This window comes from Muscardinus avellanarius, assembly GCF_963383645.1.
Source record: "Muscardinus avellanarius genome assembly, chromosome: 4".
NCBI lineage: Eukaryota > Metazoa > Chordata > Mammalia > Rodentia > Gliridae > Muscardinus > Muscardinus avellanarius.
In genome coordinates, this window is record NC_137789.1 from 125,712,360 (window position 1) to 125,735,881 (window position 23,522).

General features: G+C 42.3%; 1 protein-coding gene across 6 annotated transcripts in view; it reads right to left on the reverse strand.

Moving 5' to 3' along the window:
- The window catches only part of CPEB3 (cytoplasmic polyadenylation element binding protein 3), a gene marked incomplete at both ends in the record, with an annotated part of 160,223 nt that extends 137,253 nt beyond the window's left edge, over positions 1-22,970 (reverse strand). For 3 of the 6 annotated variants that reach the window (XM_080694087.1, XM_080694086.1, XM_080694085.1), the window contains one exon: positions 21,795-22,820. In XM_080694087.1, the coding sequence (XP_080550213.1) occupies positions 21,795-22,820 (1,026 nt within the window). Of the gene's footprint in view, positions 1-21,794 lie in introns of all 6 variants that reach the window. The other 3 variants (XM_080694083.1, XM_080694082.1, XM_080694084.1) reach the window with 3 other exon arrangements.
- Positions 22,971-23,522: the final 552 nt, after the last annotated feature.

A 23,522-nucleotide genomic window follows, 5' to 3' on the forward strand; every position in this document is an offset into this window, starting at 1 on the left:
GTAAGAATTTTGCACAGCATAGATTTCTATAAGACATGGTCTCTACAAAACATAAAACTACATCGCATACGTCTTCCACATAGGTTGTCTTTTTACAATAGCGATTTCTTTGAAGTCATTAGATTAGACCATTCATAATATATGCAAGGCGAATTATGCTGAACATACTGTCCTCCTTCCTTTGATGGTTCAGAAAAAACATGAAGTATCTTAGGGGCATCATGAATATTATGATCATGCCACAGGAGATTAAAAGATTAGGTTCTGAACTTGCTTATGACATTTCCTAAGAGAAATTATTTAGTATAAATCTCTGAAGTCAGCTTGCTTGCTTAGGGCTTACTTGCAAAAAAAAAAAAAAAAAGTGGGGGGATATAAAATAAGCAACTGCTTAACTTCCTGGACAATATAAAATGGCTGTCTCTTTAAATATTTAATTATTGTAACAAAAGCTTGAAGCATCCTTTTACCTAGCTTTGTCTTCTTTGCTGAAATCTTCTTCACTGCCTTTCAATGTCCTTTGATAGCTCAGTATTGCATACTCTGTCTATTATTTATGCTCCTCTAGCAGCATGTGTCACCTCCACCCCTTGTCTACTTCACCCTCCATCATGCCCTGCAATGTGAAGGAATATATTCACAGGAGATACTTCTGCCTTTCCTCTTCATCCCAGGCCTTGCATTTTTGACATTAAGCCATAATTTCCTATAAATCTTTTTCTATGTTACACATTTAACAGAATCTCAGCCTAAATTAGAATATCAAAAATCCCATTTTTTTTTTTTTTTTTGGTGGTACTGGGGTTCCTGGAAGCCCTCCTTCCTCGGGGCTACACTCCCAGACCTATTTTATATTTTTGAAACAGGGTCTCTTACGCCAGCACGGCTGGCTTCGAACCTGCGCGATCCTCCTGTCTCCGCCTCCCAAGCGCGGGGATTACAAGCGTGCGCCACCACGCCCGGCTAAAAAAATCCCATTATATTTTAAAATAAAATTTGTTTTGTGCCTGCATTACTCACCTGCCTTTAAATAGCTATCCTCAAAACATTTTATTCTGGATCACACCAGAAATGATAGGTAAAATAGCATAATCTACACTGGTAAATAGGTAGAAAATAGGCAGTAACCTCTATGACATTAAATAACTTTATCTTCAATGCAGTCATGTATTTGGAACATTTAGAATTCAAGGTCAAAATATGATATAATCAGCTGGGTGTGGTGGTGCACACTTGTAATCCCAGCATTTGGGAGGCTGAGACAGGAGGATCATGGTTCGCAGACAGCCTCAGCTACTTAGTGAGGCCCTCTGCAACTCAGTGAGACCCTGTTTCAAAATTAAAAATAAAAAAATGGAGCTAGCACTGTAGCTCGGAAGTAGAATGTCCCTGAGTTCCATCCCTAGTGCTGAAAAAAAAAAAAAGATATAATCAATCTCCCTATCCAGTCTCAAATCTTCTGAAATGCTAAATTTATAATGGCTTTGTAGCATGGATGAAGCCCAGGGTTTAACCCCAGCACTACAAAAGTAGAGTTTAAATTTCCTATCCATGTAAAGTTTAACTTTGCAAAAAGCTGAAGTAGTAGAATTTCTCTCTCTTTTTTTTTTTTTTTAACCCTTCTACCTCCAGGCTACACTCCCAGACCCATTTTATATTTTTTAAATTTGGAAACAGGGTCTCTTAAGCCAGCAAGGCTGGCTTCAAACCTGATCCTCCTGTCTCTACCTCCCAAGCAAGGGGATTACAAGCCTGCGCCACCACGCCTGGCACTCTCTTTTTTATGGTGATGATGGTACCTCTGAGCTACACCCCCAACCTTATTTTTGTATTTTGAAGTAGGGCCTCACTAAATTGCTGAGGCTGGCCCTGAACCTACAATCCTCCTGTCTCAGCCTCTCAAGTACTGGGATCACGGGCATGCACCACCACACCCAGCTTAGTCTGTCTTGATTGTGACTAAAATCAACACAAAGTTCAATTTGACAAACATTGCAAAATAATATATTTCATAAGCATTGTAAAACAGTTCAAAGTATTTAGATTGTGTTTTTGTTGCATAATGGCCAACTATTTTTTAACTAGACTCAACTACTTTGATAATACCATTACATAGATTTAAATAATTAAGGTTTTTTTATTCCCACATATTTTTCCTCTCTTCATGAGCAGAGTATCTGGTATAACTTCACTTCCAACTGCCACATTAAAAAAAAATTAGCCTGTGGGGTGTAGTGGCACATATATATAATCCCAGTGCTCCAGAGGCTGAGACAGAAAGATCACGGGTTAAAGGCTAGCTCATAGTGACTTAGCAAGACCTTGCTTCAAAATAAAAAATAAAAAGGGCTGGGAGTGTAGCTCAGGGGTAGGGCTTATGTAGTATACTTGAAGCTCTGAGTTTAGTCTCCAGTGAGAGAGAATGAAAGGGGGGGAGAGAGAGGGAGGAAGAGGAGAGAAAGAAAGAAAGAAAGAAAGAAGGACACACACATACCCACACACCCTGAATCCAGAGGATTCAATCTCCAGTGAGACACACACACACACACACACACACACACACCGAATCCAGAGGATGAGTCAAGAGAAGGTAGAGGCAAAAGGATCACTTGAGCCTAGGATAAACGGGCTAGCCTGAGCAACACAGTGAGACTCTGTCTCTTAAAAAAAAAAAAAAAAAAAAAAAATTACCTGAATATGGTGGTAAGTGTCAGTAATCCCAGTCCTTTTGAGGCTGAGACAGGAAGATTGCAGGTTCCAGACCAGCCTCAGCAATTTAATGAGGCTTTCAACAACTTAGCAAGACTCTGTTTCCAAATAAATAATAAAAAGGGCTGAGGATATAGTTTGGAGGTAAAATGCCCCTGAATTCAATTTCTAGTACCCCTCCCAAATTAGAAGAAATAAGTAACAATCTCCTACCAAACAAATAAAGCAGGCATTTCAATTTAACACAGGTATATGGATAATATGATGCTGAAAAAGATTTCAGAACTAGCAAAAGTCTGGCAAATTGTTCCAAATTGCTCTTCTGTGCTTCCGTTTGGTTTGTGCTGCTAGGGACTGAACTCAGGGCCCCACACATGCTAAGTGCTCTATCAGAGACCTCCATCTCTAGCTCCCTGGGAGAATGCTCCTTTAGGTGGCTATTTATTTATTTATTTATTTAGCAGTACTAGAAATGGAACCCAGGGGCATTCTACCTCTAAGCAACACCTCCAGCCCTATTTTTTATTCTTTATTTTGAAAACAGGGTCTCACTGAGTTGCAAAGGGCCTCACTAAATAGCTGAGACTGTCTGCGAACCACAATCCTCCTGCCTCAGCCTCCCAAATGCTGGGATTACAAGCATGCATACGCCACCATGCTTGGTTTAAGTGGGCTTTTACTAGTAGACATAAAGTAATAGAGGATAGTTAGGTTTCCAGCCCAGCCTGTAAATAGTAGTTAATTGGTTATAAAAATTGTAAACAAAAACCTGCCTGATCTAATCAAGAGTGCTTTAATGCAAAACCTTTAAGGTCTGGTGCCATTGTCTCTATGAGTTACAGGTCTACCATTGAGATCCAAGATCTAGGACCCTCGGAACTGTCCCCCTACCTTACAAACCCCTACCCTTTCCCAGCTCTACTCTCTACTCCCGTCATTATGCTACAACAGTAGAAATGGCCCTTCTAAGGTCATGGCACAACCAAGTAAGTGAATGGGGAGAGTGGGAATGTTCCTCTCAGAGGAAGCCATTTTTATATTAGCAGTATCTGAAAAGTCCATGTTTCTAAGTTACACCTGCTATACCAGAAATGAAAGAACTACCCTTCTTGAATCAAAATGTTATAGTCATTTACATATGCGAAACACAAGCAACTACTAGAGTTAGAGCTTTGCTGCTATAATCTGAATGTTGGTGTCCCCCAAATTCATAGGTCGAAATTTAATTAACAATGTGATAGTATTAAGAAGTGGAGCTGCCAGGCATGGTGGTGCATGCTTGTAATCCCAGCATTTGGGAGGCTGAGACAGGAGGGTCATGGTTCATGGACAACCTCAGATACTTAGTGAGGCCCTTTGCAACTCAGTGAGACCCTGTGTTTAAAGTAAAGAATAAAAAATAGGGCTGGGGGTGTAGCTCGGAGGTAGAATGCCCCTGGGTTCCATCCCCAGTACCACACACACACACACACACACACACACACACACACACACACATAAAACTGGAGCCTTTGGGGAAGTGGTGATTAAGTCATGTTTCACGACTGGATTAGTACCCTTATAAGAAGACATTGAAGAGAATGTGTGTGTCCCGTCTGCCGCGAGAGGACACTGCCAGAGACACTGTCTATGCAACACAGAGCCAGCCAGTGTTTTGCTGGTGTCTTCATTTTTTATTTTTTTATTTTTTTTACTTTCTGGCCTTTAGAACTGTGAAAAGTAATTTCTATTATTTATAAAATACTCAGTCTAAGTTATTTTTGTACAGCAGGCCATAAAGACTATGTCATTTACCTAATTGACCTTCCAGCTTAACCCATGAGTTCTATTTCTCCTATATAAAATGTCGACAAGCAAACTCAATACCCATGACCATTAAGTCCATACATTTATTTTATTTACTATTTTTTCTGTGGTACTGTGGATAGAACCAAGGGGCCTTCTACCTTTGGGCTACAACCCCAGTCCTATTTTATTTTTTATTTGAAAACAAGGTCACTGGGCGTGGTGGCAGATGCTAGTAATCCCAGCACTTGGGAGGCTGAGACAGAAGGATCATGCAGGTTCAAGGCCAGCCTCAGCTACTTAGTGAGGCTCTTAGCAATTTACTGAGACCCTGTTTCCAAATAAAGAATAAAATAGGTCTGGGAGTATAGCCCAAAAGTAGAAAAGCCCCTGGGTTCTATCCCCAGTACCACACACACACACACACACACACACACACACACACACAAAGGGTCTCTCTAGACTACTGAAAGCCTGAGTTACTAGAGCTGGATTCAAACCTGCACTCCTCCTGTGTCAGCTTCCCAAGTATTGGGATTACAAGCATGCACCGCCACACCCAACTAAGTCCATACATTTCTAACCTACCGGAATAGCAAGCTTTCCTGGATGGTGAGGTTTGTACGTAAACCTTTTTTCATGTCAGTATTAATGTAATTACGTAATTTACTTCAATACATGCAAATTAGTTAAATGAATGCCAAAAATTACTTTTAATGAAAAGTAATCTGAATGCTTTAGAAAAAGCTAGATGAAAGGGGTCCTATTAATTTAAAAAGCTCTTTAGAGTTATGCAGAAATTCTCTCAGCTATGAACAAGGAGAAAGAAAATTTTAAAAAGACCTACTTGGGAGGCTGAGCTAAGAGGATGTAGGTTTGTAGACAGCCTTAGATATTTAGTGATGGCGGGCGTGGTGGCGCACGCTTGTAATCCCCGCGCTTGGGAGGCTGAGACAGGGGATCGCACGGGTTCGAAGCCAGCCTCAGCTACTTAGTGAGGCTTTCAGCAACTTAGTGAGACCCTGTTTCCAAATAAAATATAAAAGAAAGGTCTGGGAGTATAGACCGGAGGTAGAAAGCCTCTGGGTTCCACCCCTAGTACCACACACACAAAAAAAAATAAATAAATAAAAAGATATTTAGTGAGGCCTTCTACAACTTAGTGAGATCTTGTTTTAAAATAAAGAATAAGCCGGGCGTGGTGGCGCATGCTTGTAATCCCCCGCACTTGGGAGGCAGAGACAGGAGGATCGCGCAGGTTCAAAGCCAGCCGCGCGCGCTGGCTTAGGAGACCCTGTTTCCAAATAAAAATGTAAAAAATAGGTCTGGGAGTGTAGCCCAGAGGTAGAAGGGCTTCCAGGAACCCCAGTACCGCAAAAAAAAAAAAAAAAAAAAAAAAGAATAAAAAATAGAGCTCCGGGTGTGGCTTAGAGGTAGAATGTCCCTGGGTTCAATCCCCAGTACCACACCAGAAAAATAGATAAATAAAAAAATAAGACCTTAGCCAGGCATAGTGGCCCATTCTTGCAATCCTATTACTTGGGAGGCTGAGACAAGAGGATTGCACATTCCAAGCCAGCCTCAGCAACTTAGTGAGACCCTGTTTCAAGATAAAAAATGAAAAGGACTGGGGGTTTAGCTCAGAGGTCTAATGCCTCTGGGTTCAATCCCCAGGAGATAGATAGAAAGATAGAAAGATATATGCCTTTAGTTTTTAAATTCCTTTAAAGGTTTATTGAGAGCCATGTGGCAGTGCTTTTACTCTGTATCTGAGGCTTGTTTTGAAGCGCTGAGGATTGAACCCAGAGGCATTCTATCTCTGAACTACAACCCCAGCACTTGTTTATTTTTTATTTTGAAAAAGGGTCTTACTAAGTTGCAGAGGGCCTAAGTTCTTGAGGCTGGCCATGAACCTGTGATCCTCCTAACTCAGCCTCCCAAGAACTAGGATTACAGGCATGTGCTACCACGCCAAGCTTCTTAACCATTTTTGAATTCTGAAGCCCTTGACAGTTTAATGAATGTTAGAGCTCAGCTCTCTACCTGGAAGTGAACACACAACATGCTGTTCTGGTGGCTCCTGGACCATTCCCCACCCTCCCACCAAAGCCCACCAATGTATGGCCACACTACAGATTCCAAGCCTCAAAACGTTTTGTCATGTTTATACCCAATTGAAAACTAACCAGCCATCCTGGAGCACCCCTGTACTCCCAGTACTTGGGAGGCTGAAACAAGAGGATCACAGGTTCAAGGACAGCCTCAGGAAGTAGTGAAGCTCAATCTAGAAGACATTGTTTCAAAATAAAAATAAAATAGGGTTGGGGGTGTAGCCCAGAGGTAGAAAGCCCCTGATTCAATCCCCAGTACAACAAAAATGAAAACAACAACAAAAAAAAATCCTAAACCTTATATTGGTGCGGCAGAACTAAATTTCAAAAGAACTAATTCAAATTTGCTAAGGTTTTATTAATGAGATCTCAGAAAAACTGATAATATCCACTGACCTCTTGGTGAGTTTATTCAATTTAAGAATGCCAGGTTTCATTTCTTTCATTTCCTATGATCCTCTCATATGATTGATAGATTAGCAATCCTTTATAGTTCTTTGCAATACCAGGCTATAACTCACAAACAAGATGACGAATCAGCGAACACTCTAATTTTTAAGATATAATAAAAGAAAAATCAGGCTAGAATCAGAGACAGTTCTTGACTTAGAACAGTAGTTATTTCTTTTCTCAGATGTAGTGTTCTAATAAGTGGTCTACAGAGCAATCTATCCTAATAAGGTTTTCCTTCCTACGCACTAAGAACCACACAAAAGCATGGGAGGATAAGGGACGTCAGATTATTTCTTCGAATATTCCCTACACAGCCTTCCCTTCTGAAACTCCTTCCCTCTCAAATGCACCTGGCTTATGAGTCATGAAAATTCTCCTCTGCTCCTGTTAAGCATCTTCCCTACAGAACATTCTCTCAGCTACCTAAGCCCGGAGTCATTAGACTCCTCCCTCTAACTCTCTTCACCCAAGTCACCTCCAGGTCCTCTGATTATTGGCCTCTTAAGTATTTTTTGAGTTTACCCTTTCCTTCAATTACCTTATGCTCTGGATTCAATCCCATTACTTAAAAAAACTAAAATAATATAAATCTTCCAAATATAGAAACTTTTTGGTAAACATTATGATGGATTCCTGTGATGGATATTCAGTCCTCAAAAATACCTATGAATTTAAATATATAAAATGCTTAAAAAAAAAAAAAACAAAGCCTGGCATGGTGGTGCATGCCTATAATCTCAGCAGTTGGGAGGCTGAAATGGGAAGATCACAGGTTTGAGCCAGCCCCAGCAATTTAGCAAGACCCTCAGTAACTCAAAAAAAGACCCTATTTTTAAATGATTTTTGTTTTAAATAAGGGCTTGGGGGTGGCGCTCAAAATGCCTCTGGGAAGCGCCGGGCATGGTGGCGAGTGCTTGCAATCCCTGTGCTTGGGAGGCAGAGACAGTAGGATCACGTAGGTTCAAAGCCAGCCATGCTGATCTAAGAGACTCTGTTTCCAAATAAAAATATAAAATAAGGCTGGGAGTGTAGCCCTGAGGTAGAAGGGTTTCCAGGAACCCCAGTACCACCAAAAAAAAAAAAAAAAAAGCCTCTGGGAAGGAAGGAAGGAGGGAGGGAGGGAGGGAGGGAGGAAAAAGACTGACTTAAAAATATGGCCATTAATTGGGCGTGGTGACACGTGCTTGTTATCCCAGCACTTGGGAGGCTGAGACCGAAGGATCACAGATTCCCAGCCAGCCTCAGCTGTTTAGTGAGGCCCTCTGCAATTTAGTGAGACCCTGTTTCAAAATAAAGAATAAAAAACAGGGCTGGGCCGGGATTTTTGTTTTAAATAGGGCCTGAGGGTGTTGCTCAAAATGCCTCTGGGAAGGAAGGATGGACGGAGGGAGGGAGAGAAAAAGAAAAAAGGACTGACTTAAAAATGTGGCTATTAACTGGGCGTGGTGGTGCACACTTGTAATCTCGGCACTTGGGAGGCTGAGAGAGGATCGCACAGGTTCAAAGCCAGCCTCAGCTACTTAGTGAGACTCTTAGCAACTTAGTGAGACTGTTTCCAAATAAAATATACAAAAGGCCTGGGAGTATAGCCCGGAGGTAGAAAGCCTCTGGGTTTCACCCCCAGTACCACCAAATATATATATATATATATATAAAATAGTTGCTGGGCATGGTGGTGCACGCTTGTAATCCCCGCGCTTGAGAGGCAGAGACAGGAGGATTGTGCTGGTTCAGAGCCAGCCTTGCTGGCTTAAGAGACCCTGTTTCCAAATAAAAAAATATAAAAAAAATAGGTCTGGGAGTGTAGCCCGGAGGTAGAAGGGCTTCCAGGAACCCCAGTACCACCAAAAAAAAATTATATATATATATATATATATGATCTGAGAGGATAGCCTGCAAGTAGAAAAGCCCCTGAGTTACACCCCCAGTACTACACACACACACACACACACACACACACACACACACATACAAAATAGGGCTGGGGGTATAGCTTGGAGGTAGAATGCCCCTGGGTTTCATCCCCAGTACCGTAAAAAATAAAAAATAAAAAGTCTATAAACTGCACACTAGCACATACCCAGTGTGTGATCTCAGTTTGGGAGGCTAAAACTGGAGGATTGCAGGAGGACTGCAGCAACTTAGCAAAATTCTTTTTCAAAATAATAAAAAGGACTAGGGGTATAGCTTGAAGGTAGAATGCCTCTGGGTTTAATCTCCAGTACAAAAAAAAAAAAAATACACACACATACACACACAGAATCTCTACTATATTTACATATACATGTAAAAAATAATTGGTAGAAATTGCACTATAATAGTAAAGAGTAATTATCTCTGGGGAAAAAAAGAATTATGAGCAATAGGGATTTTGCCCTTTGGATTTTATTATTTATATTTTCTTTTTAGGTACAGGGGATTGAACCCAGAGGCATTCTACTTCCAAGCTACAACTCCAACCTGATTTTATTTATTTATTTACTTTTTAATTTTTTTTATTTAGGTGCTGGGGGTGGAACCCAGGGGCTTCCTACCTCCAGGCTATACTCCCAGACCTATTTTATACTTTATTTGGAAAGAGTCTCACTAAGTTGCTGAGAGCCTCCCTAAGTAGCTGAGGCTGGTTTCGAACCTGAACGATCCTCCTGTCTCAGCCTCCCAAGCACGGGGATTACAAGTACGCGCCACCACACCCAGCTCTGATTTTATTTCTTTACTTGGAAACAGGGTCTCACTAGTTTCTGAGAGCCTTGCTACATTGCCGAGGGGCTGGTTCTGAACCTGTGGATCCTCCTGTCTCAGCCTCTCAAGTACTGGGATTACAAGCATGCACCACCACTCCAGGCTCCCCTTGAGTTTTTTTTTAATATTTATTTATTTATTTATTTATTTATTTATTTATTTATTTATTTGTGATACTGGGAATGAAACCCAGGGTCTTTGTACCTCTGACCTACACTCCTAGCCCTTTTTTTTAATTCTTAATTTTATTTACTTATTTTTGCGGGTCTGGGGATGGAACACAGGGGCATTTGACCTCTGAGCTACACCCTTTGCCCTATTTTTTATGCTTTATTTTGAAACAGGGTCTCATTAAGTTGCAGAGGGCCTCACTAAGTAACTAAGGATGTCTGCGAACTGTGATCCTTCTGTCTCAGCCTCCCAATCCCCTTGAATTTTTTTTTTTTTTTATGGTACTGGGGTTCCTGGAAGCCCTTCTCCGGGCTACACTCCCACTCAAGGGGAGCCGTGCGCTACCACGCCCGGCTCCCTTGAGTTTTAAATAGTGAACATGTATTAATTTCTAAATCATTTGAAAACATTTGAAACTACAAACACCTTCCTGGAGGCTTCCCAACCACACACAAAAGTTTAATCAATACTTCCTCTGATTCAAGTACATGCTCTCTTTGTTATGCATAACACACTCTAGACCTTACCATCCTGTATTGTAATATGCTCAGGATGTTGTTTGAGGACAAGATACTACTCAGCTTTTCTCCCTAGTGGCTGGCCCCTGGCAGGCCAGTTAAATGTTTATAAAATTAAATTACTAGCTACATGCAAATTGACCAGTTAATACATAATCAATCACTGTAAATGTGAAACATTAACGCATTCAACAAATATTTACTGTGGACCTAAAATATCCCAGACACTGCCCCAGCCCACAGGAGCACTTCAGGGAAAAGGTCCTTGGCTCCTGGAGCCCACATTCTAGTGTGGAAAATCAAAATTAAGCAGTTCGTTTCAGGGAGTGAGAAGTATTAGAAAGACAATGTAGGTTGAGGAGACTCGGGGAAGAGCTGGAGAAAGCTTACAGCATCTAAAGAATATTGGAAGAGAGTGTGTAACAAGACCAGAGGCCAGGCATTGCAGTAACACAGAAGTACTGGACACGAGTCAAAAGACCTGAGTTTCCATTCTTGCTGTCGTCTTACCAGTCAGGTAATGTTCTCTGAGTCTCAATTAGGATCACAATCCCTAATTCATAAGAACATGTAAGGATTAAATAAGATAATTTATGTTAAAAGGGTGAAGCCAGCCCCTGGCAACCTGGCTTTCTGTATTTGTGTTAGCTGTATCTGTTAGGAAAAGAACATCACAATAGTGCAGCATCCAAAACTAGTGCACATGCATTATGACTGTGAACAAATATGCAACTCATTAAGTTACAGGAGGCCTCACTAAGTAGCTGAGGCTATCCTCAAACCTGTGATCCTCCTGCCTCAGCCTCCCAAGCACTGGGATTACATGTATATGCCTAGCTAAGAATTTTCATTTTATATATATATATATATATATAAATTTTTTTGGTGGTACTGGGGTTCCTGGAAGCCCTTCTACCTCTGGACTACACTCCCAGACCTAGTTTTACATTTTTATTTGGAAACAGGGTCTCCTAAGCCAGCGCGCGCGGCTGGCTTCGAACCTGCACGATCCGCCTGTCTCTGCCTCCCAAGCAAGGGGATTACAAGCGTGCGCCACCACACCCAGCTTCTCCTTAATATTTTTAAGTGGTTGGGCATGGTGACACATGTCTGTAGTCCCAGGACTTGGGAGGCTGAGACAGGAGGATCACAGGTTTGAAGATAGCCTCAGGAAGTAGTAAGACTCTCATCAACATAGTGAGACTCTACTTCAAAATAAAATTAAAATAGGGTTGAGGGTGTAGCTCAGATATATGCTCCTGGGTTCAATCCCCAGTAATTCCCCATCAAAAAAATTTCTAAACACTACTGTTATAGTTTTCCTGTCCCTCATTCTAGTTAGTTATATTATTAACAACAACTTGGAAAGTCAGGAACAAATCAGATCACCATGACAGGATAAATTAACCCTGATAGAATGAGCTGGGCAACAAGGAAGAAGAAAAGGAAATTTTAGGATGTAAGGTAGTGTTCCCATCTACTGAGAGTTAGCCTTGCTTTTCTTCTCTTCTCTTTTTCTTCTTATACTTGGAATTGAATCCATGGGTACTTTATTACTCCCTCACACCTTTAAATTTTTATTTTGAGACAAGCTCTTGCTAAGTTCTCAATGCTGACCTTGAACTTGAAATCATCCTGCATCAGCCTCCCAAGAATCTGGTATTACAGGCATGTGCCACCCAGCCTACTTGGCTGTCATGGCCTTTTATGTCAAAGCAAGAACCCTGCTTATGAAATTTAGGGATATAGATCAGTAATAGAGTGAGTACTTAGTATGTATGAGGCCCTGGGTTCAATATCCAACACCAAAGAAGAAGGAGGTGAAGGAAGAGGAAGAGGAGGAAGAGAGAGAAGAACTCAGATTTTTAGCATACCAAATAGTGATATGCTCCCATAAAATCTGGAAACATGGAAAGTATGTTGGTTTTACAAATTGTAGATGTCATTTATAATATCATTTATATTAATCTATGTTTCCATATTCCATGGATATCTTGCAGAGAAATATTAGAATGGAGAATCTGTCTCAAAAATGTTAAAATATACCAGATTATAGAGATAAAAGACAAATTGCAACAACTTGGGCTTAAATTTTCATTTGTGACTGTGTAATGTGTTTGTGTGGCTAGGGATGGAACTCCAGGGCCTTGAACATGTTAGACAAGTACTACAGTCCAACCCCAAACTTTCATATATTGATTCATGAAGATATGCTGTGTCAAGGACTCTAGGCTTCTAGGCACTGGTTTACTTAGCAGCATTAACCATTTACTTAGTTGCACTGAGTTACTGAAGAGAGGGGAGCTCACTTTTTCTCCTGCATTTGATCCTGGCCTTGAAATGAGTTTGAATGTTTGAGAAATGAAACTATTTGGCTATATTATGCATGTATAATCAGTACACAGTGTTTCCTTCCCTTTGTGTATATTAATTCTATGATCACTTTAAGTGATATAAAGGCTATTTGGTTCCCATTTCTGTTTCTCTCCTCTGAAATCTGCAGCAAGGATTTATATCATAATACTTATTATTTCTGAGGATTATATAATAGTGCTTCTGGAGAGAGAAAAGTAGGCTTTATTCCAAGATACTAAATTACTATAGTATTTTAAGTCACTCTTATTTTTCTATTTCAAGCTAAGTCAAAATGCAAATATTAGAATGGTTTCATATTAAGAAGTTTACAAGCCAGGTGTGGTGGCGCATGCTTGTAATCCCAGCATTTGGGAGGCTGAGACCAGAGAATCACGGTTCGCGGACACCCTCAGCTACTTAGTGAGGCCCTCCACAACTTGGTGAGACCCTGTTTCAAGATAAAGAAAAATCAGGCATGGGGTGTAGCTCAGAGGTCGAATGCCCCTGGATTCTATCCCCAGGCCCCCCCAAATAAAGTTTACATGCCCAGCACCTGTAAACAATACTAAAGAATGTGAAAATTAAATGTAGCTGAGACAGAATATAACAGGTGAAATAGGACATTCCAACCTCTGTAGAACAAGCGATCCACAAGGCTATGAGGACCAATTGTGGAAAATCCTTGTAAATCTGGCTACTACCACAACCTCCCAGGGAAAGCTCCCTTGAGTCGGTGGCATATTACCTCAACTCTCAGTCCCAAACTTCAGGCTCTCTCCTGAATTCTACTGACAACCACACTGACCCCGACCAAGAGCCAGACATAGCCTCCTGGAAAATGGTAGTAAGGAACTTCAAATCAGAGCCTTCCTATCTCCAGACCTACCAAAATCAATGCTTGTAGCAGCCATCAGGAAATTAAGAGTTTTAAGCATTTCCCCCATCACCAACTACAATGTTCAGAGCAAGAAAAACTTGCACTTGGCTGGTGAGTCAGCCATGAGCAGCTCTGCATCATTTCTGTACCCTAAGTCTGTGCAGAGCACCATGGCTGGCTTTCTAAAATAGGCAGTCACACAAGGCATGGTGGTGCATGCCTGTAATCCCAGTACTTGAAAGGCTGAGACAAGAGGATCACAGGTTCAAGACCAGCCTCAGCAACTTAGCAAGACTCTCAGCAACCTCATAAACCCTGTTTCCAAATAAAAATAAAAATAAAAAAGGGCTGGAGGTGTAGCTCAGAGGTAGAATGCTCTTGGGTTCAATCTCCAATACCAAAACTAAGCAAACAAATAAAATAGGCAGTCTCAATATACAAAGTGCCCATTGGTGCTCCTACACCTCTGCTTGGACACATCTTTTCAGTCCCTCTCTACTTCTAGATGCCATTGGTTAGTGTTTAACTCTGGACTACTGAACATCAACAACCTTTTTCTACTAAATTCTCTGACTATAATGACAATAAACAGGCATCCAAGAGTCTTAGCAGTATTTCTAAGACAGTATGTAATTTTCCTAACACTTTGTCATGTTCTCACATAAAGCAAACAAGAAAGTAGGCTCTCTGTTTCCATTTTTTCAGACATGGAAAAAGAATTACTGGATAAGGGACTTGTCCCTGGTCGCCAGTGACAGAGCTAAGGTTTCCACCAGCATCTTCCTCATTCTGAGATTCATGGGCCATTCACTACTGTGTGGTCACCATCGAATTCTCTTTCCTCAGTAAAAGCCATACCACTTAATCCAACTTCACATATTGCAGAGTAAACAAATCCTAATCTTTTGATACTTGCAGGTCTAATACCACAAGAAGTCACCTGAGCAATGACAATCAGTTCCGATGCCTTATGCATGTTAGTAACCTAACCAAAGGAGAAAGCTGTGTGAGGAAATTGTGTCTTTTCTTAGAGGATACTTCCCTATCAACTCACTGCAAGGTCAGAGAGAGTTTACATAAAGCATAGCCACTTTTCAACATGCAATTTTGAAGTACACGGTTAAATTATTATTAGATTAATGTTTTCAGTAGCATAGAAAACCTAATATTTCCTAATCAACCCCTCTTTTAAATAGAATATAGACAATGTGGCTTTTGCTGGCGTTCACATCAACCATGTCATAATAGGTTCTGAAACAGTTTGTGGGATCGGGTGGACCTTAAGTGGTTTTGCATTACAGCAGTAGTTCAGAAACCAAGCAGGGAAGAATCTTCAGTTTTAAATCTAGGTCATACTATCCTTATTCAAAAGCAAGTGTAAACAATTTATATTGCTTCTTGGAAAGATGGGTTTTATTGTGTGTGTGTGTGTGTGTGTGTGTGTGTGTGTGTGTGTGTGTGTAATCCAAGGGCATTCTACTTCTGAGCTATAACCCCAGCCCTATTTTAATTTTATTCTGTAACAGGGTCTTCCTAAGTTGATGAGAGTCTCACTACTTGCTGAGGCTGTCCTCAAACCTTTGATTCTCCTGTTTCAACCTCCCAAGTACTAAAAAAAAAAAAAACAGAGCATAGCTGGGTGTGGCTCTGAAGACAGATTGCCCAGGTTCAAATCCCACCTTCTCCACTAACTAGCTGTGTGATCTTGGGCAAACAACATAAATACGTTGATCCTCAATCTCTTCGCCAGTGTGAAGATAACAGCCCTTTACCTCAACGGGGTACCAATGAGAAACTATACAAAAAGTGCTCAACAGCCAGGTGTGGTGCTGCATGCCAGTAATCTCAATACCAGGAGGCTGAGACAACAGAATGAAGACAAGATTTGAGACTCTCAGCAACCTAGCAAGACTCTGCTTCCAAACAAAAAATAAAATCGGCTAGAGGTATAATTCATAGGTAGAATGCCCATGGTTTCAATCCTCTATCTCTCTCTCTCTCTCTCTCTCTCTCTCTCTCTCTCTCTCTCTTTCTCTCTCTCACACACACACACACAATAAGTAAGTAAATAAATAAATAAATAAATAAATAAATAAATAAATAAGCTGGTGTAGTGGCATATGCTTGTAATCCCAGAATTTGGGAGGCTGAGACAGGAGGATTGCAGTTGGCAGACAGCCTCAGCTACTTAGTGAGGCCCTTTGAAACTTAGTGAGACCCTGTTTCAAAATAAAAAATTAAAAATAGGGCTGGAGGTATCGCTCAGAGGTGAATGCCCCTGGGTTTCATCCCCAGGACCGCAAAATACATAAATAAATAAAAAATATAAATAAATATGCTTAACCCATGTTGAATTAAGTTATCATTACAGCTGGGTGTGGTAGCACATGCTTATAATCCCAACATTCAGGAGGTGGAGACCAGAGGATCACAGTTCACGGACAGCCTCAGCTACTTACCAAGGCCCTTCATAGCTCAGTAGGACCCTGTTTCAAAAATAAAAAGATTTAAAAATATGGCTGAGGATGTAGCTCTGAGGTACAATGCCCCTGGGGTTCCAGTACCACAAAAAAAAAAAAAAAAAAATATATATATATATATATATATATATATATATATATATATATATATTTACAGACACCAGAAGCACTGATCTTGAGAATACTATCAATGGGTGGGGGGAGATTATATTGAAGTTTGAGGCCACTTAGACTGTGTTGTATTAAACACTGGTAATCCATCCAATGATAGATACATCCTGAGGCTATAGAAAATGAAGAATAAATAAATTACATGAAATATGGGACTATTCAGACTGTACTCTATGAAAAATTGGTAATCTACTCTGTGATCATGCAAAGGACTAGAAGTGTATGTAGCTCCGTGTTAGAGCATTTGCCTAGCATGTACCAGATGTTGGGTTCTATTTCCAACACCAGCACCACAGAAAAGTAAAAGAAAGGAAGGAAAGGAGGAAGAGAGAGAGACAAAAGAAAAAGGAAAGATTAAGGAGCACCCTGGTCTCCATTACAATAACAATAATTGTACCCCAAAAGTTCACCATAGTAAAAGAGATTTTCCTATGGGCCAGGCACTGTGCTGAGCACTTTGCACACAACTTCTCATTTGAACTCATGAAGCAAGGAACTATTAGCGTTAACATTTTACAGAAGAAGAAATTGAGGGTCGGCATGTTCACACAATTGCCTCAAGATTCTGAAGCCAGTAATGGACAGGACTGTGATTTCAATGCAGGCATTCTGCCACCAAACCCTGCTTCTGACAGAAACTGTCCACCTGACTGGACAAGTCACTCACATGTTGGGACTTTGATTTCCTGCTCTGTAAAATGAGCAGAGTGGTCTGACATAGGTGCTTTCAAGTGTCCCTTCTTTGGACAACAATGCTGTTGAATTCAAAATTTATTGCATATAGAAAATATCTTTGCTCGAGTCCTTTTATATACTTAGGCCTTCTTGTCTTTTATAAATACAGAATGGCACAAATGGGTAATTCTCTCACTGGAGTGTCTCACTGTTCTTGAGCTCTGCTAGTGAGAGAGAAACCACCAAGAGGCATCAGCCTGAGAGGTGAGCTTATTAAATAGTTCCATCACTAAGTTCCTTTGAATGGAGTCCACAGAACCAGATTTCAAATAAATTCTACCTGACAATGCTGGCACTATGGAAGAACATAACAAAATTAGCCTGCGTTGCAGAATTTTTTTTTTTTTCTTGCAGTACTGAGGATGGGACCCAGGGGCATTCTACTTCCAAGCCACACCCCCAGTTCTATTTTTTATTCTTTATTTTTGAAACAGGGTCTCACTGAGTTGCAAAGGGCCTCACTAAGTAGTGGCTGAGGCTGTCCTCGAACTGCGATCCTTTTGTCTCAGCCTCCCGAATGCTGGGATTATAAGCGTGCACCACCATGCCTGGCTGCACTGCAGAATCTCAAGTCAAGTCATTCTACCTCTTAGGACCTAAGTGTCCTTATTTGTAGAAATGAAGTGACTGATACAAGTAATCCCTAAGGAAGCAGCCATCTGAACCAGGGGAACCAATCAACTTCATTAGAGAGAGAAAGCACAATCTAAACCACATAAGTAAAGCTACAAAAAAAAAAAAAAAGTTATTCTGTTAGTAGAAATGGTAAGAGAGAATGAAGTAGTACTATAGAAAGGCATGAACTTAAAAAAGAAAAGTACCGAATCAGAGTAGATCACTGTTGAAAGTCCTTGAGAGTTTTAAATAAAAAATAGAGTTGGTATAATATAAAATAAACTCAATTTAAACAAAAATCATTTTGTCAAAGTAAATGAATTTTGTAAATCATCTGAAATGCTTATGATACTTTCTCTACTGAGCTGTATCACCAGCCATAGAAAATGATCTATAAAAATGCACAAACGCCTAAAATTCTGCATATAAACTCAAGGTGTTTTGTTTTTGTTTCTTTTCTTTTCCTTTTTTTTTTTTTCCTTTTGGTCGTGGTGGTACTGAGGATTAAATCCAGTGCCCTCTACCAGAGACACACATACCCAAGTCCTTTGTATTTTGTTTTATGTTAAGACAAGGGGCCATTGAATTGCCCAGACTGGCCTCCAATTTGCGATTCTCCTGACTCAGCCTGCCCCATAGTTGAAATTACTGGCATGCACCAAAAGCATCTGGTTTTTTGGTTTTTAAAAATACTTGATTATAGTTATCAACACAAACTAAATCTGATAAAATTCTAAGCCAAAGCACAATCAAGTTACTTCTCTGATTCTATTTATTTGTTTACTTATTTACTTACCTTTTTTTTTTTTTTGGTGATGGTGGTACTGGGGGTAGAACCCAGAGGCTTTTCTACCTCCAGGCTATACTCCCAGATCTTTTATTTATTTATTTATTTATTTATTTATTTATTTATTTTTGATGGTACTGGGGGTGGAACTCAGAGGCTTTCTACCTCTGGGCTATACTCCCAGATCTATTTTCTATTTTATTTGAAAACAGGGTCTCACTAAGTTGCTGAGAGCCTCACTAAGTAGCTGAGCCTGGCTTTGAACCTCCTGTCTCAGCCTCCCAAGTGTGGGGATTACAGGCGTGCGCCACCATGCCCAGCCTTACTTATTTTTAAGGAATGGGGTCTTGCTATGTTTTTCAGGCTGCCCCTGAACATCTGACCTCAAAACATCCTGCTGCCTCAGACTCCTTAGCAGCTAGGACTACTGTCATGTGCCACACAGCCCAGCTCTCCTGGTTATAATATTGCTCCAAAATGCCAAAGCTCCACTTTAAGACAGTAAGAGAAGTGAGACATATAGTGCATGTGATTCTTCCTGGGGCCAAATAAACAATGCTCAACTTTCAACCAAACCTCTCCTACAAATCTTTTGACTTTTTCCCTGGCCTATTGAACAGCACCACTGCTGATGAAATGAGAGCAGACGCAACCCAGGGCATTCGGCTCTGACTAGCATCACGAGTACTATCAGGTTTGGTGAGATGCTGTGGATTTAATTTCTTCCCAATCCCCCTTTTAGGAGATGATACAAAACTGGTTATACTCAATAGCCAGGTGCAGAATTCCAGCTACTGGGGAAGCTAAGGCAGGAACACTTGAGTCCTGACCAAGTGGTCTGCTTGAGTCAAGACCAGCCTGGGCAACACAGCAAGATTCTGTCTCAAAACAAAACACACACACACACACACAAAAAAAAAAAAAAAAAGAAAGAAAGAAAGAAAAAGAAAAGAAAAGAAAACCCTGGTTGTATTCTGATTCAACTCCAAGGGGGGGAAAAAATAACTAGATTTGTCTATACTATCAGATACTAAACTTAAATTGTCCTATAAGAATTTAGGTTATCTTCTAAGACTGGACTTGGGTAGGAAGCCTCAGAATAAAAACAGCTGTTAAAAATCAGTTGGCCTCTCCTAAAAAATACAGCCTCCCCTGCCCTACTCCCTTGAAAAGAAAGCACATAAATAAATTCTAAGAATGGATCCCTCCTTTTCTTAATCTACCAAGCTAATCCCATCTTGCCATGTCTCTTCATTGATTAAAATGGGTCATCTTTAGAATAATAGAAAGAAATACACCTTAATATTAAAAATATTCCACTCCTGAAGGGACCCCTGTGAAAATCTGGTAAGATCTTTTCTCATTTAAAACTCTCTTAAAGAGTCAGGCATGGTGGCACACGCTTGTAATCCCAGCATTTGGGAGGCTGACACAGAAGGATCCAGGGTTTGAGGCCAGCCTTAGCTACTTAGTGAGGCCCTTTGCAACTCAGTGAGACCCTGTTTCCAAATAAAGAATAAAAAATAGGGCTGGGGGTGTAGCTCGGAGGTACAATGCACCTGGGTTCCATCCCCAGTACCACAAATATATATATATATATATATATATATATATATATATATATATATATATATATATATATATATAAATTTAAAACTCTCCTAAACCAGGGCATGGTGGTACATGCTTGTAATCCCAGTACTTGGGAGGCTGAGGCAGGAGGATTGCAAGTTCACAGCCAATCTCAGCAACCTAGTGAGGCCTTCTGCAAATTAGTGAGGCCCTCCAGAACTTAGGGAGACCCTGTTTCAAAAAATCAAATCAAATAGGGCTGGGGGGTGTAGCTCAGAGGTAGAATACCCCTGGAGTCAATCCCCAGCATCCCCCCCCACATGTGCACGCATTAAATCTTCCATTCCTGAAAGACCCCTATGAAAATGCAGTAAGATCCTCTCATTAAGCATTCTCCTATTCACAATTTAAAGTTTCAAGGACTTCTGTTCAATTGTCAGTTCTGCCATCTTTCAGGACTGCTGCAAGGATTTCAATTTTATGTCCCTGACTATTCAAATTAGGTCTAGTCTGATGCTCTCCTGGCTCCCCTTCGTCTCTCTTTTTTTATTTTAACTGAGTCTAGAGGCTTACAGACAAATCAATTCATAAGTGAAAGATAAATGTTTGTCTGAAAGCAAGCCCCCCCATGAACCACATATCCTCACCACCTCTTTCTGATCCAAGATGCCCAGGGCACTGCCAACTACTGTGGCTGTGGATTGGATCCGAAAGCAAGAACAGAAAATAAGGGCACTCTCCATTCAATCTTTTTGTCTGGGGCACTTTCTGGATTTTTCATTGGCATTTAATACTAAGACACATGGCTCATTTTTTCATTAAAGTTGCAAGACTTTCACTTTGCCGTTTCAAATGGTGTAATTGATCTGCATTGTCTTCTTAAATAACCAAACTGGTGAAGGACACTGCAGCTTTAAATATTTCAGTGCTAGCTAGCAAAAAGACTCCATTGCAATATGGCTCTGAAGGTCGTGTCCTATTGTCTTTCCTCTGCAAAAAAAAAAAAAAAAAAAAAAAAAGCCCGATTTCTAAATCCTTCTAGGTAAGATGGGAATGGTTACCCCTAGAATTTACACTCTTCCACCTGGGTCCCTTACAGTTCCGGATGTTTATTGGAATCTCGCACTCATAATTTTCCCAGCAGGGGCAATATGCTGATTGTTATTAATGATTCCAGCACCTTAGTGAGACATAAACACATGTGTTCACATTAGTTTAATTGGGCATATGCAACTATTTGAAATAGTACCACTAAAGGGCTGTTAACCTCTTGAAGAGGAAGGCCAGGGCGGTTTGGGTGTGGATGGCTTTCAGGCAGCACCCTAAGACTGCGGAACCTGAAATGTGTAGCTACTTAAAATGATAGGCATCTCGGCCTACTCATCCTTGGACTACGTCGGCACTTTGCCATACACTTGCAGTTTTATTTGTCAAAGGAGGTCAAAATGAGAAGTAATGAGTGAAAGAGAAAATAAGCCCAAAGCCTCTTTCTACTCTGATGGCAAATGATACCAGTCCCCTGTCATGAGTCATGAGGCTCACCCAACCTCATCCTCCATCCCACCCAGGAGTGGACAGCTCCAGTGAACTGGAGGCTTTGGGGGAGCTGGACACTGCTGCCTTTTTAAAACAAAAACCGGAGGAGCAATCAAAAGGCAGAGCAGGTGGGAGAAGCGGGGGGGGGGGGGGGGTGCAGGTGCACCGGAGCATTACCTGAAATGGCAACAGATTGTTACCATTATCGTTTCGGAAAGCGTTATCCTCCATCCAGGACTTGGAGGTGAGCGGGGCCGCACGAGGGAACTTGGGGGGCGCGATCACATTGCTGGAGAAGGGCTTTTTGAGCGGCGAGATGGGGTTCAGCGGGGAGGGCACCCCCACGCCCACGCCCACGCCCACGCCGACGGCGCGGCGAGGGTCCCGGCCCGCCTGCAGGCCGCCCCACGGGTTGGACGGCGCGCTCCAGGCGGCGTTCACGCTCTGGTGCGTGTTCCAGCTGGACGAGGCCGACGAGGCGGCGGCGGCGGCCGCGGCGGCGGCGGCGGCGGAGGACGAGGACGGCTTGCTGGTCATGATGGGCTGGTGGCCGTACGCCGCGGCGGCGCTCCGCTGCGCGTAGGGCGCCTGGCTGGGGCTGGCGGGCGAGCGGCGCTGCGGCGGGGGCTGCGCCTGCGGGGGCTGCGCCGGCTGCGCGGGCTGCGGCGCGGGCGGCGGCGGCTGCTGGTGGTGCTGGGTCTGCGCCAGGCCGATCTGCGGGGAGAAGGTGCCTCCGAACACGGGGTTGACGTGGTGCGGGAAGTTCTGGAAGAGCATGGTCCCGTTGACCGGAGTGATCCCCTGGAAGAAGCTGTCCTCCACCGCGTTCGTCGTGCCGGTGGACCAGGTGCTGCCGAAGGACGGCGACAGCGACGCGCCCGGCGCCGCGGGCTCCTGCGGCGGCGGCGGCTGCTGGGCCGGCTGGTGGAAACTCAAGCCCGGCAGGAGCGGCGACTCCATCTGCATCTTGTCCGGGCCGTTGGGGGCCGGCGGCGCCGCGGCGGGGCTGAGAGCCGGCACTGCGCTACTGTCCTCCGGCTTGGGGGTCTCTGAGGAGAGGGGCGTGGACGGGGCTTCGGTTGCGCTGGGCTCGGGCTGGGGCGGCGGCGGCTGCTGCTGCTGCTGCTGCTGCTGCTGCTGCTGCCGCTGCTGCTGGGGCTGGGGCTGGGTTTTGCTTTTGTCCATCAGTAAATCATCCTGCATGGTTTGCGCAGCTGAAACGGGAAAAAAGAGAGATGCGTTATTGTCAATGTGATCATTACTGCCTCTCGCTGAAGCGGGCGGGTGTTTTACTTGCGAAAATCCAGTGCCACCGCTACTAGCCAATTGCAATGCAAATCCATAATCTCCCATTTAGAAGAACAGGTCGGGTTGGGGAGGAGGGGCTCAATCAAGGTCTCTAAAAATACTGAGAGCGTCTTCACCCTCTCTGATGCCTTGGTTCCTTTTCTATATTAGTGAGAGATGTGCTTATAGGACAGAAAGAGCAATTTCGCCACGTCTCTTTTTCCCTTCACCGGAACTCAGAGCGTTCACCCTGCAATGAGAAACTGATTCTGGTTCCTGTTTTTTCCCAAGCACCACCCTCCCCCAGTTATTTGCATACGTCAATAAATACTGCTGCGTCCTTCAGCAAGGTTAAAAAGACACCGCACACACGACCCTTCCTTCCCCCTTCCCCAGCTCAAGCACTTAAAAAAAAAAAAAAAGCCGTCCTATCCCTCTTGATTACCAAACAGCCTTCTTGCCTTGATAATTGTTTCATTTAGCTGCGGCAAACCACCACGAGGGGAGAAAACCTTGGCATTTGTTAGAAGGGCTCAGCTGCACAATCGTTCTCTGGCCTCCCAGGAGCGGCAGCTACTCCATTTTGTTAGGAGACAGTAAAAAGAAGATCATCTTTAA